The sequence below is a fragment of the Megalobrama amblycephala genome, linkage group LG24 (assembly GCF_018812025.1).
Source record: "Megalobrama amblycephala isolate DHTTF-2021 linkage group LG24, ASM1881202v1, whole genome shotgun sequence".
Lineage (NCBI taxonomy): Eukaryota > Metazoa > Chordata > Actinopteri > Cypriniformes > Xenocyprididae > Megalobrama > Megalobrama amblycephala.
Genome location: NC_063067.1, coordinates 20,439,721 through 20,457,891, shown reverse-complemented (window position 1 = coordinate 20,457,891; position 18,171 = coordinate 20,439,721). Strand labels below are relative to the sequence as shown.

The 18,171-nt window shown below is 35.6% G+C and overlaps 1 protein-coding gene across 2 annotated transcripts; it reads left to right on the top strand.

The window, feature by feature from the left end:
• The first annotated feature begins 8 nt into the window (after positions 1 to 8).
• arhgap4a (Rho GTPase activating protein 4a) lies at positions 9 to 18,026 on the top strand. Of its 2 annotated transcripts, none has more exons than XM_048177930.1 (24): positions 9 to 806; positions 3,090 to 3,179; positions 3,463 to 3,634; positions 3,900 to 4,062; positions 4,316 to 4,378; positions 4,478 to 4,606; positions 7,622 to 7,750; positions 7,835 to 8,056; positions 8,128 to 8,229; positions 8,383 to 8,571; positions 9,004 to 9,088; positions 9,212 to 9,239; positions 10,644 to 10,740; positions 10,820 to 10,880; positions 10,975 to 11,052; positions 11,129 to 11,257; positions 14,216 to 14,321; positions 14,414 to 14,635; positions 14,721 to 14,785; positions 14,875 to 15,043; positions 16,785 to 16,883; positions 17,143 to 17,271; positions 17,376 to 17,442; positions 17,528 to 18,026. In XM_048177930.1, exons 2-24 carry the CDS (start codon positions 3,113 to 3,115, stop codon positions 17,699 to 17,701), a joined length of 2,745 nt encoding a protein of 914 aa, XP_048033887.1. In that variant the 5' UTR covers positions 9 to 806; positions 3,090 to 3,112; the 3' UTR covers positions 17,702 to 18,026. The 2 variants fall into 2 exon arrangements, with proteins under 2 accessions (XP_048033887.1, XP_048033888.1); XM_048177931.1 differs by having other exon boundaries at positions 3,087 to 3,179.
• Positions 18,027 to 18,171: the final 145 nt, after the last annotated feature.

Sequence of the window (18,171 nt, the reverse complement as noted above, 5' to 3'; positions counted from 1 at the left end):
CTGTTTTTTAAGAACATTAAAGTGAAGAAAGGTATCACTTAATATGCTATTTTTTTTAGTGAAGTGAATTTCAACAGACTTGTCTTATTAACTCGGTTGGTAATAGGCTCAATCTGTTGCAAAAACAGAACATACCTGTTTTTATTTCCTTTTGTGCTTTACACCTTTGGATGGATTAAATAAATAGGAACAATCCATCTGCATGAGTGAACAAAAAGGACATTCGTGCAATCTGATCCATCCAAGCTGCTTCTCCTTCTGTAGGAGGAAAACTGAACGGTCATAATGCTTGTTTTATGCTCATAGTAGCCACTTAGAGGCATCAGAATCAAATAGTTTTCAGCTTTTTATGTTTGCCTTACCGACCTCGGTTGCTGTTATCAACCTGTGTGGGCAGATCATGGAAACTGCAGCTTACTTTCAAAATTGCATTAGTCTTTAAGATGTCCAAACAGGCAGACATAAATAGCTTTAACTGAAACGTGCTACCCCAAATAAAGCCTGTCAAATGCAGTAAATAATAGCTTGAATCCAAAGTGAAAAGATAGTGTTTGTGAAAGTGAGAAGACACAGTGAGGGAGGAGGGGCCAATAAGGTGAGGTTTTACTCCGCGTTCAGCACACTCAGTGTCAGCATGACCGAGGAAAGAGGAGAACTGTCTTGTATTTCTCTGTATCTCACTTATGTGCAAGGGAATAAGAGTTTTTTAGTGCTTTGGTTTGGACAAATGATAATATAACATCGTGGAAGTTGTTTAAGAGGATATATTCAGAATGCTAATGTGAACACCAGCAGGTATTACTAAGGTAAGTGTTGTGGTTTTCTTAAAAAATAAAATGATATTGCACAGATGCTTTTTCTTCAAGATTTGATAGTGCTTTTGGTATTTTTTATCATACATTACGTTTGGCTAAAAATATTTAACAATATAATTTTAGCAATGCATATTAAAAAATATTTTTACACACATTACAGTTTTATTTCTAAAAATTAACTCCCTCAAAATCTTAAAAACGGACCGTTTTAAATCATATGCCAAGAAAATTAACATGCTTGTTGTTGGGAAGAATGCATTCATGTGTATGTCAACATTTGAAGATATGAAAGCAATTATTTCAGTGAGCGTTTGGCTACTTTCATGAGATGCAAATGGGGAAGTTTCTGTGAAGAATGATAGAAGGAGAGAGTCTGAGGGGGTGGTCTGTTGTCATGACTCATGGTGAGATTGTACTGCCTTGTTTGCTTTAAACACAGGAAGTGTGCTACCTTCCCCTTTTGACACCCTAGAAGTGCAATTTGTTCATTAAAACTGAACAGTACACTGTACATCCACTGTACTGTAGGTCATTGCATGTCAGTGACCGCTGTCACAGGCTGAATGAGGACACTTTTGTGCTAGAGATTATAATGAGCTGACAGGCATGAATGAGTGCAGTGTCTTAATGTAGAAATTACTCTGGAGTTTATATATACTTTATAAAGTACTGTATATAGGTATATAGATATAAATTAGTTTGTTTTAAATCAGAATATATTATCCAAGACATTTTACTATGACGTTAAATGCTGAGAATCTTAATAGGATTCTTCTTTATACTTATTGTAGACAATGGTTGATTGTCTTACTTGAGTATTGTACAAGTAGGTGGACAATTTAAAGGGTTAGTTCACCCAAAAATGAAAATAATGTCATTTATTACTCACCCTCATGCCGTTCCACACCCGTAAGACCTTCATTAATCTTCGGAACGCAAATTGAGATATTTTTGTTTAAATCCGATAGACAATGCAATGACATTTCCTCTCTCAAGATCCATAAAGGTGCTAAAAACATATTTAAATCAGTTCATGTGAGTACAGTGGTTCAATATTAATATTATAAAGCAACGAGAATATTTTTGGTGCGCCAAAAAAAAAAAAAAAAAAAAAAAAAAAACGACTTATATAGTGATGGCAGATTTAAAAAAACTGCTTCAGGAAGCTTCGGTGCGTTATGAATTTGCGGTTCGGAGCACCAAAGTCACGTGATTTCAGCCGTTGGCAGTTTGACACACGATCTGAATCATGATTCGACACATTCATAATGCTCCGATGCTTCCTGTTGCATTGTTTTGAAATCGGCCATCACTTTATAAGTCGTTATTTAGTTTTTTTTTTTTTTTGGCACACCAAAAATATTCTCGTCGCTTTATAATGTTAATATTGAACCACTGTACTCACATGAACTGATTTAAATATGTTTTTAGTACCTTTATGGATCTTGAGAGAGGAAATGTCATTGCTCCCTACGCAGGCCTCACGGAGCCATCGGATTTCAACAAAAATATCTTAATTTGCATTCCGAAGATTAACAAAGGTCTTATGGGTGTGGAAAGGCATGAGGGTGAGTAATAAATGATAGAATTTTCATTTTTGGGTGAAAGTTGAGTGAATATCATAGTCCAAATGGTCTTAAAGCCAAATAAATTTGAGTATGGATGGATTTGATCTTGTGATTGATCTTGGAGCTTAAATGGATTAAAGTAGAATATTAATAATGCCTTTATGTCCACATTAAATGTCAGTGTACATATTCTTCATTTCTTTGGGCTGTACATATGTAATATTGTACAAGTCAAAATGTAAAAATAAACTCTATTCGCATTCTGATTGGTTCATTCAATGTAACATTCTTAGCCAATCGATTTCATGTATCCAATACCATTTGTAACCACGACACATCCAAATGAATCTCTGCACTATGCAAATGCTTATTCTACCCGTCCACCTCCCCAGCACCACCTGCCTAGATCTGTTACAGGGGTCTCCCTATCTCTAGCAGCAGCAGCATGTTTCCATTAATTTTACGTTCCAAGCATTTAGCAAAAAAAGTCGTGCTTGCTCTGCAGCAGCAACCATAGCTCCAGCAGCAGGGTAGCAGATCTAGACTGCCAAGACCAAACCTATATACATGACATTTACATTAATAAAATGTTTTACAAACTGTCCTGAGAGTTGTCATGATTGAACTAAAAGCATGCATTTCCAATGAAAATATTTTTAAAGTATTTTAAAGTAAAACTTATTTCTATTTGATATGTTCAAAGCAGAATTTCACCTAGTTGGAACTACAATGTCATCCCACGTCAAACTGAGGAGGGACAAAGTGGTGACGGCAGACTATGACACACAGATGAAAGGTAATGGATGTTCAAACACTGAAAACCCAATAAGCACTCTTAAGAATAGAAAGTGGAATCCAACAAATTGCTTTCCAATGAGATGAAATCTGCTGATAAGTTTCTGCTGCAATTTTGCAAGCACTTCCACCATCACAAGACAGATTTTTACAAAGATAACCAACCCTTATTGACTCCCATCTTTGTGAAGCCAGCATGTTCTATTTCATTGTTATTTGACATGTAAAATAAAACAGATTAACAAAGAGGAACTATAGAAATATAATTGCTCTCTCTTCTCTAGAGGTGCGTTTGCAGCTGGCGGAGCAGTTGAGGATATTTGACGGTCAAGTTGAGCAGAAGACCCAGGTGTTTCAAGATCTGATAGATTACTTGCGCAGACGAGGCGAGATCGAGGGAGAGTACGCCCGCTCGCTGGACAAGCTGTGTGACAGGTTCTCCTCTAGAACCAGGAAGTAAGGATACACAAAGAACAGATCACCATTAATACGTACAATTCTTATCAACCTATGAATGAATTCTGTGTGTACAGTACACATACACTTATGCCACCCTTGTAAGGGCAATTTATTTTAAAGAAAGATTAAAAATATTAATTTCATTAAAAAAAAAACTTACTGACCTCAAATTTTTAAATGGTAAATGTTTCTAAACTTATATACATTCATACATTGCTGTGTATCAGGAACCTTGATAGCTCTTTGTTCCTATCGCCCTCAGGAAGGAGCCCAGCCATCAGTCAGTGGTTAGCTGCTGGCAGGTGTTGTTGACTCAAACACGTCAGGAGAGCAGAGATCACAGTTTCTTGAGTGACAGCTACAGCAACACTCTGCCTCAACAGCTTTCACACTGCGCTGAGCATGCCCAGCGCCTAGCCAAAAGGGTACACACCCACCATCACACACACACATTTTCACATCCTTCCACTTTTGCAGACACCCCCACATTACTAGACTTGAAGAAGCATGCATGCCCCATAAATACAGTACATGTGGCTTCCTTTGCACAGACACTTTGCAGACAGTTCACAGGAACACAACACCATTGGCAAAGCCGCAGTCCTCTCACCTAATGTAATACACGGTTACTGAAACAATCACTTACCTTTCTCTTTTGTCATTATTTCTATTTTTCAGAGCAGAGACATTTGCACCCAGTTACAGGATGGACTTCTGAAGGTCACCGCAGAACTCCATACAGTGAGTTTAACCACTCATTCCTCACATCAAGCCAAGATTGTAAACATCCATTTACAGTTAATGTATTGCAAATCTCATTCCCATGTTTGTGAAAATCAGGCCTTGAAGACATATTACCAGTACTATACTGAGTTCCTGTCCGCAGAAGGCAAACTAAAGGAGGCAGTCAGACTGGAGGAAAAGCAAAAACAATGTGCTTCTAAAAAGATTGAACGACAAATAGAAAAAGTATATCTTCCTTTTTAATACCAAAATATGAAATGGTTGTGAATGAAGTGGTTTTAATTAAGGATATATTTAAGGTTCAATAGCTCAATTGACAGCACTTGTGGCATAATGTTGATTACCAGAAAATGAATAATTCTGGGTTACAGTGAAGCACTTATCATGGAGTGAATGGGGCCAATTTGTATAGCACCAACATGTAAACTAAATGCCAGTTAACAAAATTTTATTGAGACAAAATCACTTACATACAGAGCATCGCACATGACCAAAAAAGTTTGAGAACCACTGCCGTATTACTAATCTTTTCTGTGTAAATATATGTTCAGCAACCTTTTTGACATTATAACATTATGCCTAACCAATCGTACACATGAGGAGAATAACTTTTCAGCTCAAATAATGCACAAGTTTTAACAGAAGAATTAATACGGAAGAGGATTAGGGCCAAGCAATAATAAAAAAATAAAACCATCTCAAGATTAAAGTTGTTAAATTTCGAGAAAAAACTCGTTAAATTTCGAGAAAAATGTCGAGATAAAATGTTGAGAATAAAGTCATTAAATTTTGAGAAAAAAAAGTTGTTAATTTTCGAGAAAAAAGTCGAGATAAAATGTTGAGAATAAAGTCATTAAATTACGAGAAAAAACTTGTTAAATTTACAGAAAAAAGTCGAGATAAAATGTTGAGAATAAAGTCATTAAATTACGAGAATAAACTCATTAAATTATGAGAAAAAAGTTGTTAAATACGAGAACAAATTTGTTAAATTACGACTTTTTTCTCGTAATTTAATGACTTTATTCTCATAATTTAATGAGTTTATTCTCAACATTTTATCTCGATATTTTTCTCGAAATTTAACGACATTTTTCTCATAATTTAATGAATTTGTTCTCGTAATTTAACGACTTTTTTCTCATAATTTAATGACTTTATTCTCAACATTTTATCTCGACTTTTTTCTCGAAATTTAACGACTTTTTTCTCGTAATTTAACAAGTTTTTTCTCGTAATTTAACGAGTTTATTCTCAACATTTTATCTTGACTTTTTTCTCGAAATTTAACGAGTTTTTTCTCGTAATTTAACGAGTTTATTCTCAACATTTTATCTCAACTTTTTTCTCGAAATTTAACAAGTTTTTTCTCGTAATTTAACGAGTTTATTCTCAACATTTTATCTAGACTTTTTTCTCGAAATTTAATGAAATTTTTCCTCAAAATTTAACGAATTTGTTCTCGTAATTTAACGACTTTTTTCTCATAATTTAATGACTTTATTCTCAAAATTTTATCTCGACTTTTTTCTCGAAATTTAACGAGTTTTTTCTCGTAATTGAACAAGTTTATTCTCAACATTTTATCTCGACTTTTTTCTCGAAATTTAACGAGTTTTTTCTTGTAATTTAACGAGTTTATTCTCAACATTTTATCTCAACTTTTTTCTCGAAATTTAACAAGTTTTTTCTCGTAATTTAACGAGTTTATTCTCAACATTTTATCTAGACTTTTTTCTCGAAATTTAATGACAGTTTTTCCTCATAATTTAACGAATTTGTTCTCGTAATTTAACAACTTTTTTCTCATAATTGAATGACTTTATTCTCAACATTTTATCTCGACTTTTTTCTCGAAATGTAACAATTTTTTTCTCGTAATTGAACAAGTTTATTCTCAACATTTTATCTCGACTTTTTTCTCGAAATTTAATGAGTTTTTTCTCGTAATTTAACAAGTTTATTCTCAACATTTTATCTTGACTTTTTTCTCGAAATTTAACGAGTTTTTTCTCGTAATTTAACGAGTTTATTCTTAACATTTTATCTCGACTTTTTTCTCGAAATTTAACGACATTTTTCCTCATAATTTAACGAATTTGTTCTCGTAATTTAACGACTTTTTTCTCATAATTTAATGACTTTATTCTCAACATTTTATCTCGCCTTTTTTTCGAAATTTAACGAGTTTTTTCTCGTAATTTAACAAGTTTATTCTCAACATTTTATCTCGACTTTTTTCTCGAAATTTAATGACATTTTTCCTCATAATTTAACGAATTTGTTCTCGTAATTTAACGACTTTTTTCTCGTAATTTAACGAGTTTATTCTCAACATTTTATCTCGACTTTTTTCTCGAAATTTAATGACTTTTTTCTCGAAATTTAACAACTTTAATCTCGAGATGGTTTTATTTTTTTATTATTGCTTGGCCCTAATCCTCTTCCATAAATTAATGTTAATGTTTTTATAAAATTAAAATCTGCACATTTCAACTTTCATGTCTCTCATACAAGTATACTTCCATTTTAAGTAAGTGTTTTTTTTAATATAAAACACAAGTTGTGATAGTATTTTCATCCATATTGAGATACTGAGTGAAATGGCTTCTCGAACAAGAAAAATTGTAGGACGGGACACGATTTTGTCCATTGGAAATTGATTGGATTGTTGTGGTTTGCTATTGGTGTGATGTCATGTGAGTGACAGGTTGTCCCGCCCTCGCACCAGTAAACACATCATCTGAAAAGAGATGTTGTTACAAGAGGGAGGGTAAGTTATTTTGGTTAAAGAATATGAGAGCGCATGGATTAAAAAAAAAATAATGATGTTCACTGATAAATCATTTATAGTAATATTGCAATATTTTATTTAAAAAAAACTAGAATTGTCCATTTTGATTTCATTGTGACCTTAAAGAAAATTAGGCATGATTTGAATTATTTTTTGTGTTAATCAGCATCATGCCACACGCGGTTAACTTGAGCTTAACTTGTATTGAATGTAGTACAAAATCAAACGAGCAATAGAACATATCACAGTGTTTTGCCTGCATGCTCGTGGGCAGAATCCTCCTCTGTGCAGTGATGTGGGCAAGAGTTTGCTGCATGTGATGGTGGCAGATTGTACAGCAGGGTGTTTGGTTGTTGTGGTTTAGAAGTGCAACTTACTGAATGTGTGTGGATAAATGATTGTTCCAGTAACATTTGAGGTTACATTTCACCTTTATGTGTGCATAGAGGCAAAGTAAAGTTCAAGAGATTCAGCTTAAATGCACAAAAGCACGCAATGACTACCTGCTCAACTTGGCTGCAGCAAATGCATGCATGAACAAATACTACCTTCAGGATCTCTCCACTCTCATAGATGTGAGTTTCTTTATATTACCTCTGTATGATCAGGTTTGTGTACTGAGCAGGTATAACTCAACCTCTCATTGCATGCCCTCTCAGTGCTGTGATCTGGGTTACCACCAGTCCATATCCAAGGTGTTCCGTTTTTACCTGACCAGTCGGCAGTGGGGCCAGCAGAACTTGAGCTCTGTGTTGCAGCAGCTGGACACAACTGTCTCAGAGCTGAGCCAGAGCCAGGACAGAGACACTCTCATGCAGGCCAACATCTCAGCCTTTTGCCTGCCCCTGCGCTTTCAGTACCAACCCTATGATGGCGACCAGGTAATGCGTGATAAAATGTGTCTGTGTAAGTATAAAAATGTGCTCTTGCTTATGTATGTGTCCTCTTGCAGGCGGTTGAGGTGTCTGCAAAGTGTGAGATGATGAGCGAGCTGGTGACTCGCTTCCAGCAGCTGCAGTCTCGGCTGTCTTCAGTCACTATGGAGGTTGAGGAGGTATACAAACCCCTCAGAATCACACAAATCATTATTATGTAGCACCACTGTCAAATGATAAACGATAGATGTAGTGATATTTGAATGAATAAATACTGTATTTATGAGTACTCTTTATAAGTCTGGTTCATCTGACCATAAAAATTATTGCAGTCCAGCAAATTACTGCAGTCAGCTCAGTCTTCCATGCTGGATGGGATTGTTGAGGACACCTTTGGATCCACCCCAGACTTTCCCAGCAGCCCGTCATCACCAGAGGGGAACAGTGATATATCAGCCAGTAAGACCTATCAGCTGAAGCGCAGAGCCAGCCTTCCGGACACTGAGAGTTTGTACTTCGCGGTAATCAAAACAAATTATGATTTCTTTTTTTTTTTTAAATATTTAGTTATTTAGAACTTTATGTTCATCAAAGAATCCTGAAAAAATGTATCACGGTTTCTACAAAAATATTAAGCAGCACAACTGTTTTCTACTTTGTTAATAATAAGAAATGTTTATAGAATTAATAAGAATGCTTGAACACCAAATCAGCATATTAGAATGATTTCTGAAGGATCATTTGACACTGAAGACTGAAGTAATGGCTGCTTTAAATTCAGCTTTGCCATTACTATTATTATAGTAAATATTGAATATATTAAATATAATTAAATAATATATTTCCATGATGTTTAGATATTTAAATATGTATTATTTAATGCAATTATACTCTATTTGTCTCTATTACTGTTTTTGTCATACTATTTCTATTACTACAATCTTATATTGCAGAAAGTGAGGGACCATCTATGCAACAGCACTTTAATATCAAAACTGGAGGCCAAACATGACCTGCTAAAGGTTGCCATTCAGAAAGGTAGAATAGTGTTTCCCATCTATTTTATCTATCCTATCTATTGTATCCTATCTAAATTGTTGTAAAGCAAAGACCATTGATATTCTTCTTATTTTTTTTTATTATTATTTTTTTTTTTATCAGCTGAAAGTGTTGATGGTGCTCATTCCAGGTAAGGAAACAAAGGCTTTCTCTTTTTTAACTGATCCTACAAAAAGTAATGGCTTAAAATATATTTATAGTTATGTTCAGTGTTGGGGTAATACATTACAAGTAACATGAGTTACGTAATCAGATTACTTTTTCATGTAACTAGTAAAGTAACGCATTACTTTTAAATTTACAACAAATTATCTGTTACTTTTTAAAATAAGTAATGCCAGTTACTTTGTTTTCACATTCATTGACTGACACTTCTCCTGTCTCCATGAAAACTGGGAGTAAGTGCAGAGGCGTTGTGTGCGCTGTGTGAACATGATGGTTATTCTAGACTAGTTCTAGACTTACCCTGCGTTCCATTCGGAAGGGCTCATCCCTATGCCCTAATCCCTTCAAAGGGTTTACCTTCCGGAGTGAGAGCTTCGAAGGGATGAAGGGTGTAGGGGTCAAAAAAACTCTTCACTTCTGCATCATCTTAACGAGACAATCAAGGAGGCACATTTGTCTTTTTCCCCCTGGTCTTTGTATTAATACGCATTCATTTACTGTAGTAATAAGCTACTGCCGGTCTTTTATAATGTGTATGTATTTTAAACATTTGAATGGACTGATAAATCTGTAGTATTTTTGTTGAAGTACAATGTCATTTTGACCATAATAATGTACCAAATCTAATTCAAATAAATAGTACAGTAGTATAGAAAAATACTATACACACATTTATTGGTAAAATCAGCCAATAGGCCAAACAACTTCCTTGTGCAAAGGATCATGGGGTCCCGAAGTGTCCATCAGTTGTACCCTTCGAAATCCTTAATTCCAAAGAGCCCTTTGAAGCAGCCACTTCATTTTGGAACGACCCATCGATATGGTGGCCATGATTGTTTTCACTCCGAAGTGCCCTTCGGAGGGCGATATATCCCGTTTGGAATGCACCGTAAATGTGAATATACATTTACTCATTTCTTCTCCTGCATCCTTTTCTTCTGCAATCCAGAATGGCAGCACAGCTGAAAGACTTGTTTGTTTGAGCTGCGCCCTCTACTGTACAGGCGTGAATTTGCATTTCCTTCAGCCGGAGGCTTTTTTCGTTTCACTTTTGGTGTGAAAGGCTGTTACATTTCCCAAAAATAGAACTTTTTTGTTGTTATAAAAACAAACAATCAAACATTCCAGCCCAGATGAGAAAAAGTAACACAAAAGAAACGTAATACATTACTTTCCATAAAAAGTAACTAACGCAATTAGTTACTTTTTAGGGAGTAATGCAATATTGTAATGCATTACTTTTAAAAGTAACTTTCCCCAACACTGGTTATGTTATGGCAAATGTCTGCATATTAATGGGGTAGCAAGAGTGAAAGAGACTGTTTTTAGTTTTAGTGTTGACTATAATTAAACATTTCTGTTTAATTAGAACACGCTCCAAAAGATCTGTGCGTCATAAAAAGAGTTACCCCGGTGCCCAGATCAACCAGAAGCTCTTCAGTGGGGATCTACTATCATACATTCAAGTAAATCTCTCAGAAGTGCTCTGGATTTACTCAAAACAGTTCAAGGCATCTGACTCACTCAGTGTTTTCTTTCTGTTAGGCATCAGGACAGCTCATTCCTGCAGTGGTGGAAAGCTGCATTCGGTTCATCAACCTCAATGGTAAGTCTAAGTCAGTAGAAAATTCCTCTTTCTACCATTCTTTCCATCTTAATCACTGGTTTTCTAACACATTCTCCCTTTTTTCTCCGGTAAGGCTTACATCATGAGGGATTGTTCAGAGTGCCGGGATCACAGATGGTGGTAAATCAATTGAAGGATGCGTTTGAGAAAGGTATGTGCAATGAGTGATGATGTTCTCCTCCCTTTCACTAAGCATTAGTAATAGGTTGTAATTTTCGTATTCGTAGGCGATGACCCCCTTGCTGATGGGGGATGTGACATGGACTCTGTGGCTGGGGTGCTGAAACTTTATTTTAGAGGACTAGAAAAACCCCTCTTTCCTGAGGACAGTTATGACCAGTTGATGGAATGTGGGCGTAAGAGGATTTTACCACACTCTTGTGTATACTGTATGTGAGGTCAGACATTAGGTCTGTAACTGTTCAAACATTCAATGAAATGGTTTGAATGTGTTTTCCTGTTCTCTTAAAATGTTTCCTGATGAAACTTGATGTTGGGGTGGGACATTTTGAAAGACTCAGTCATTTTTAAGTAAGCCAGTAGCATTCAGTTTACAGAATTTGGTCCGCTCGTTGAATTTGCAATTCCAAAAATGCTTTATGGTGTACACTACAATAAGTAAATTTTTTAAATGAAACAATACTTTTTGTTCAGTAAAGATAATGAGCAAAAAAAAAAGAAAAACCCAGCAAGGATGTTGAGCAAAATTGACTGAAGATTTTTATACTGTTGCAAAAAAAAAAAAAAAACTATTTAAAATAAAAACTATTCTTTTGAACATTTTATTCATCAAAGAATCTGGTTTCCACAAAAATATTGTGTTTTCAACACTGATAATAATTAGAAATGTTTCTCGAGCACCAAATCAACATATTCTAAAGGATTATGATGCTGAAGACTGTGTAATGTAAGTGCTCCGAGACTCGAAGGCTGAGGATCCAAACATAGTTTTATTGACTAGAGTAATCCACAGTTGTAAACCAAAGTACAATCTACAGGTCAAAAACACAGAAAGGCAGTCCAAACAAACAACGAGGCAGTGACACAGGCAAAACAGGGAAATCCACGAACGGGCAAAGATCAGGGGCACGTTCAAGCTCAAACCGGTGCGCAACGTTTTGCTGCGGTTTCCGGGTTGAACAACATGTTTCCTGGAAACTGTGTGCAATGGGTTTGAGATACGTTTTTTCTTGTTTGGCGAGTCAAAAATGTCAGCCCAATCAGCATCAACATGCATATAAACCACGCGGTAATAAAGAAACAGTTCATGAATGTAATTAACATCAAAATAAATTCACAAGAGCAAGTATAATGTTTGCACGTGTTTATTTACATTAAAGGTGCTCTAAGCGATGTCACGCGTTTTTAGGCCAAAACATTTTTTGTCACATACAGCAAACATCTCCTCACTATCCGCTAGCTGCCTGTCCCCTGAACACACTGTAAAAAAACGCAGTCTCTGTAGTCGCCACAAGCTCCGAAAATGGCAATAAAAACAAAGTGGTGCAGCCTGGACCACGAATCATAATAAACACACTCCAGCCAATAACTGACAAGAATGATTTTAAATGCGCGTTCATGACTGTTTCAGGAAGCACGGAGGGGAGGGGGAGGAGGAGGAGGAGGAGGGAGGGTCTAGCTAGCCTCTGTTTTGTTTGACAACACTTCGAACGTCAACAGGAAGTTACTCCACCCAGGATCGCTTAGAGCACCTTTAATGGCAAAATAACTTAAATAATAAGAGCACAAGTATAGATCTGGATAGGGCTGCAACGATTAATCGCGATTAATCATTTGCAAAATAAAAGTCTGTGTTTATGTAATATATATGTGTGTGTTCTGTGTATAATAATTATGTATATATAAATACACACACATTCATGTATATATTTAAGAAAAATGTTATATTTATATGTAAAATATTTGTTTATATGTAATATACAATATATATAAATATATATATATTTATAATACATGCATATATTTCTAAACTTTATACCTGTATGTGTGTGTATTTATATATACATAATTATTATACACAGAACACACACATATATATTACGTAAACACAGACTTTTATTTTGCAAACGATTAATCGCGATTAATCGTTGCAGCCCTAGATCTGGAACTTTTTTAAGTCTGTCTAAATATAATTTTGTAATTGCAATATCTTCTGGTCCATATCCTTTCCTTAGGAAGGTGTGCTTGACACTGATTAATGTAACATAAAAATACTATACTTATATATTTTGTTATTTTATTGTGGAGTGATACTTTCATAAACTTTCATAAAGGCAAATGTTGGATCACAATAATTAGGAACCACATTTTCCACAAATCCCTTCACTCGATTGGGATGTTCTCTTTTATTCTGGACGGGAAGGGCAGTGACTGTAACATCGAGTGGATTTTGCAGTATTAAACATGTATTTATACTGACTTCATCAGGCTCTGAAAATTCTTCAAAAAGAACACAAAGAATGGCCTTCTCAGCTGCCATAGTTGCAACTCTTGCATCATCAGAACAGGGTGTTCAACGCACAACCGTTTCCGTTTAAAAAAAAAAATTTGCAACGTTTTGTCAGAGCTAAAAGCAGCCCAAGATACAGAAAACCAGGAAAACACTCAGAATTGCAGCTGTTACACTAAACAATACTTTGCCAAGAATAGATGAGTAAACTAGGCTTATAAAGGGTAGAATGAACAAAGCTAATGAGTTTAACAAAGTAACAAGTTAACAAGGGGGCGTGGTCCAATGAGTGTCCATGGTAACAAACAAGTGGAACAGCAGCAGAGAATCATGAGGTACACAAACAGAGGAGACACAGGGAACACAGACAGGGATCGTGACAGACTGGAGAAAGGGCTGCTGAAAATTCAGCTTTTTAAATTTTATTTTAATTATTTAGCCATATTAGGTAATGTATATTTAAAAAGAAAAGTTATTGTAATACACAATTTAACACTAAAAGACAGTATATTTAAAAGAAAATCTTACCTACCCCAAGTTATAACTTTTGAACAGTAGTGTATATTGTTACATAAAGAAAGCAATAAAACATTTTTTTCTTTTTTTCCCCCATACATAATTTTTTTGGATATATTTTATATTTTGAAATCTATTTCCAAAAATGGCTAAAATTGATTGTGAATATACACTGCTAGTTATATTTCCTATATGTTATCCATTTGTCTATATATCTCCATTTGTCTAAATATGAAATGCATTTCTGCTGAAAGTTTATTTTGTCAACTTCTAAGAGTTGCAGCAATGAATGAATTTCATGGTGTCTTTAACTTTCCTACTCTTTCAGAAATAGATGACGAAACAAAAAAAGCAATGCAGCTGAAGTGCGTCATCTCCTCATATCCTGCCTCGCTTATCATTGTCATGAGATATCTTTTTGCATTTCTTCACCAGTGAGTATCACAAGGGTGTCACTGGGTTTTGCCCTTTTGTTAATCATGAAATCAGCACATCTAAATGTGTGTGTGTGTGTGTGTGTGTAAAGTGTCTCCCAGTACAGTGACGAGAACATGATGCAGCCCTATAACCTGGCAGTGTGCTTTGGGCCCAGTCTAGTGAGGGGGCCAGATAATGGTGACGCGGCAGAGCTTCAGCGCATCAATGCCCTGGTCAAGAGTATCATCACCCAACACGAAAGCATCTTCCCTAGCCAGAATGAATTACCCGGGCCAGTGTATGAAAAATGCATGACTGAAGAAGAAGACTGGTGAGAATTAAGCTCCATCTCTTTAGTGTGCATAAAGCGCTATATAATTAAAATTGACTTGATTTAATATTTCTTATGTCTACAGTGAGACTGTAGCAGAGGAAGGAGATGGAGAATCAGAGCAATCTCAAACAAAAGAAGGAAAAGATGGTAAGTTTGACATAGTTTACTTATCTGGGCTAGTAGCGAACTTAATAGCTAACTTAACTAATTCCTTTCGGTCTGTTTTTGATGTGCAGAGCTGCTAGGAGTGGCCTTGTTTGACTACATAGGCCGTTCTTCAGCTGAGCTGACCTTTAAACAGGGGGACCGCGTCGTCCTACACAGCAAAGCCTCCTCTGATTGGTGGAGAGGGGAGGTGAACGGGACAAAGGGTCTCATCCCAAATAAATATATTAGTGTGCCGTGGTAGGTTTTTATCTCTAAATGCATGGCCACATTTAACAATTTCATTAAAGAAAAATGTGGATAAAGATGGGGGGGGGGGGGGTGGAGCTTATCAAATGGTCAACTGAAGAAACCGCTTTTTGATTTCACTTCTCTATTTAATTAATTGGTCAGTGGATTTATACACAGATTTATGTCACTGTCAGTTGGAGATGCCTGACAGTATTGGGTGTTTCATAAATTCAGAATTGACCTGTTAAAATCCTTTAAACTACACTAAATGATTTTCGACTCTCTAACGGTAAAAAAACAAAACTGCGTGAGTGAGACTCATGGGCGAATTACATATGTATGCAATTTCCCCCAATATCCATCCTATCATCTATAAGACATAAATCGATATTTTAGGTTTTCAAAATGTATTTGGGTAAAGTACATACATGATTTGGAAGATGATTTTTGCTCTTATTAACATTTTTTTTTTTTTTTTTTTATCAAAAGTTTTTTTTTTTTTTCAAAATTCTTTACTTCATTCAAGCCCTTGTAAGTATTATATCCAATCACTTTGAGCACATTTTACTGAAATTCATTCATATGGGACATTTTGCAAAGCTTATCTGAGTGAGCAACAGTAACCAAGGGGGTGGAGCAAATAGTCAACTGAAGAAACTACTTACTGAGTTCACAAATTTTTTTGATTGCCCATAATCTATGCATTTACAGTATACCTGTTAATGTCACCGCCTGTTAGAGTTGCAACAACTTTATTGGGTGTTATATAAATTAAAGGCATTTAGAAGAATTGGCTTTAAAGGGTTAGTTCAACTAAAAATGAAAATTCTGTCATTAATTACTCACCCTCATGTCGTTCCACACCCGTAAGACCTTCGTTCATCTTCAGAACACAGTTTAAGATATCTTTGATAAAGTCCGATGGCTCAGTGATGCCTGCATTGACACACAGAAAGCTACTAAAAACATATTTAAAACAGTTCTTGTGACTACTGTGGTTAAACCTTAATAATATAAAGCGACAAGAATACTTTTTGTGCGCCAAAAAAACAAAATAATGACTTTATTCAACAATATATAGTGATGGGCGTTTTCAAAACAGTGCTTCATGAAGCTTTGAAGCTTTACGAATTTTGTTTCGAATCAGTGGTTCGGAACGTGTAGCACACTGCCAAAGTCACATGAACCATTGAAATTTTGAAACACTTATGACTTAACGAAGACTTGTTTACTGAAATCACCTGACTTTCATGCTCCGAATCACTGATTTGATACAAAAGATTCATAAAGCTTTGAAGCTTCATGAAGCATTGTTTTGAAATCAGCCATCACTAGATATTGTTGAATAAAGTCTTTATTTTGTTTTTTTGGTGCACAAAGAGTATTCTCGTCACTTCATAACATTAAGGTTGAACCACTTTAGTCACATGAACTGTTTTAAATATGTCTTTAGTTGCTTTGTTGGCATCTGAAAGTGTTAATTATCTTGTTTTCAATGGAGACCTCACTGAGCCAATCAAAAATCACTTATCAAAAATATCTTAATTTGTGTTCTGAAGAAGAATGAAGGTCTTACGGGTGTGGAACGACATGAGGGTGAGTAATTAAAGACAAAATGTTCATTTTTGTGTGAACTAACCCTTTAAGTTGTGACTCAGGAATCACTATTGAGTCAAAGCCACAATCAGTTACAGCAAACCACAGTCCAGAGAGTCATAACACTCTTCAATTCTCTCCCTCTGTTGTTCAGTGCGGATGGAGGTCAAGACCAGAAAGGGAAGGAAACTGTGAAATCCAGCTGTGGTAGACAGCAGACAGAGGAAGAGCTGAAAGCAGAGCAAAGTACACGGTAAAACACTCAAAGATGCATGTAAAGGCATGAATTATGTAACCATGTGGAGTTTTTTTGTCTTAGCATAATCGCTGTTGTAGTTATGGGCCTTAAATAAGTATTATTATATTCTGTTTAGTATGTGAACTTTATGTGAACTTCACTCTTACTACATAATGATGATCAAACAATGAAACACCATTCTTACTGCATAATGATGACCAATGATTCAGTAACTAGATAAACGACAATAATTCTATTTTCATTAATATTCTAGGGTCAAGGTCGCAAGTGACAAAGCCGGGGTCGGACCCAGCCATGTTAATTCTGGAAAGGTTTCGTTACAAATACCCACAGGACCTATACAGACAGGAAATTCTCCAGGGGCTCTGCGGAAAACATTAGAGTGTGTAATTAGACTGTTTGTTTGGCATTAAGGAAATTTTAATGTCACAGATTATTTTCATCTATGGAATGATGACTAAATCAGTCAATTTATAACTTTGACAGCCCTCAACTGAGACGATCCACTCTCGAGGGAGGAAGTGGAGAGGAATTCTCACAAGAAGTGGATAAGGTCAGGATGTTAAAATTCCAGTTATAATCCCAATGAGACCTCCCTCCCCCTACTAAAATGTGTTTTTGTCTATCATATCTTGCAGGAAGTGCATCACATGATGCACTCAGTGTTTAAGGAGCTTCTTGTCCGCCAATCTTCACCAGATCAAAACACATCTTCGTCAACAGAGACCACAACCCCTGTGCAAACGCCTCAGAACAGAGGACTGGGATGGAAAGGAAAGGGTTTATTTAGATCAGCTGACCATGTGGACTGAAAAAAAAAGAGAAGAAGGGGAAAACTAATAACGAAAGTTAGAAACACAAGAAAATTTAGTTAAGTGTGAGTGAGAGCGCAATCTCAATATGTATGGTATTGTTTGTAGTTTAAAAAAGTGGGATTAAGAGGCACTTTCAATCCATCATGTCAAATCTTAGTTGTGAATGCATGTGACAGTTACAGTATGTACAATACGTTGCCATTTTCTTTCCTACAGTGTCATTTGCACACTTTGTTGTAACAAGCAACTGTTCTTCAGTGTACTTTACCCTGTGAAAAAAGAACGTAATATCAGGCCTACAATGAGGCTATAGGCTCACAAAGGCTCATCTACTGTCATTTCTTACATTTTCTATGTAAGTGAATGTGTAAACTTTGTAAGACATTTAAAATACTACACAGACCTACCCTTGACCTACACAAGATTACCTCATTTAATATCAAGAAAGATTATTAGATAACAGTGAT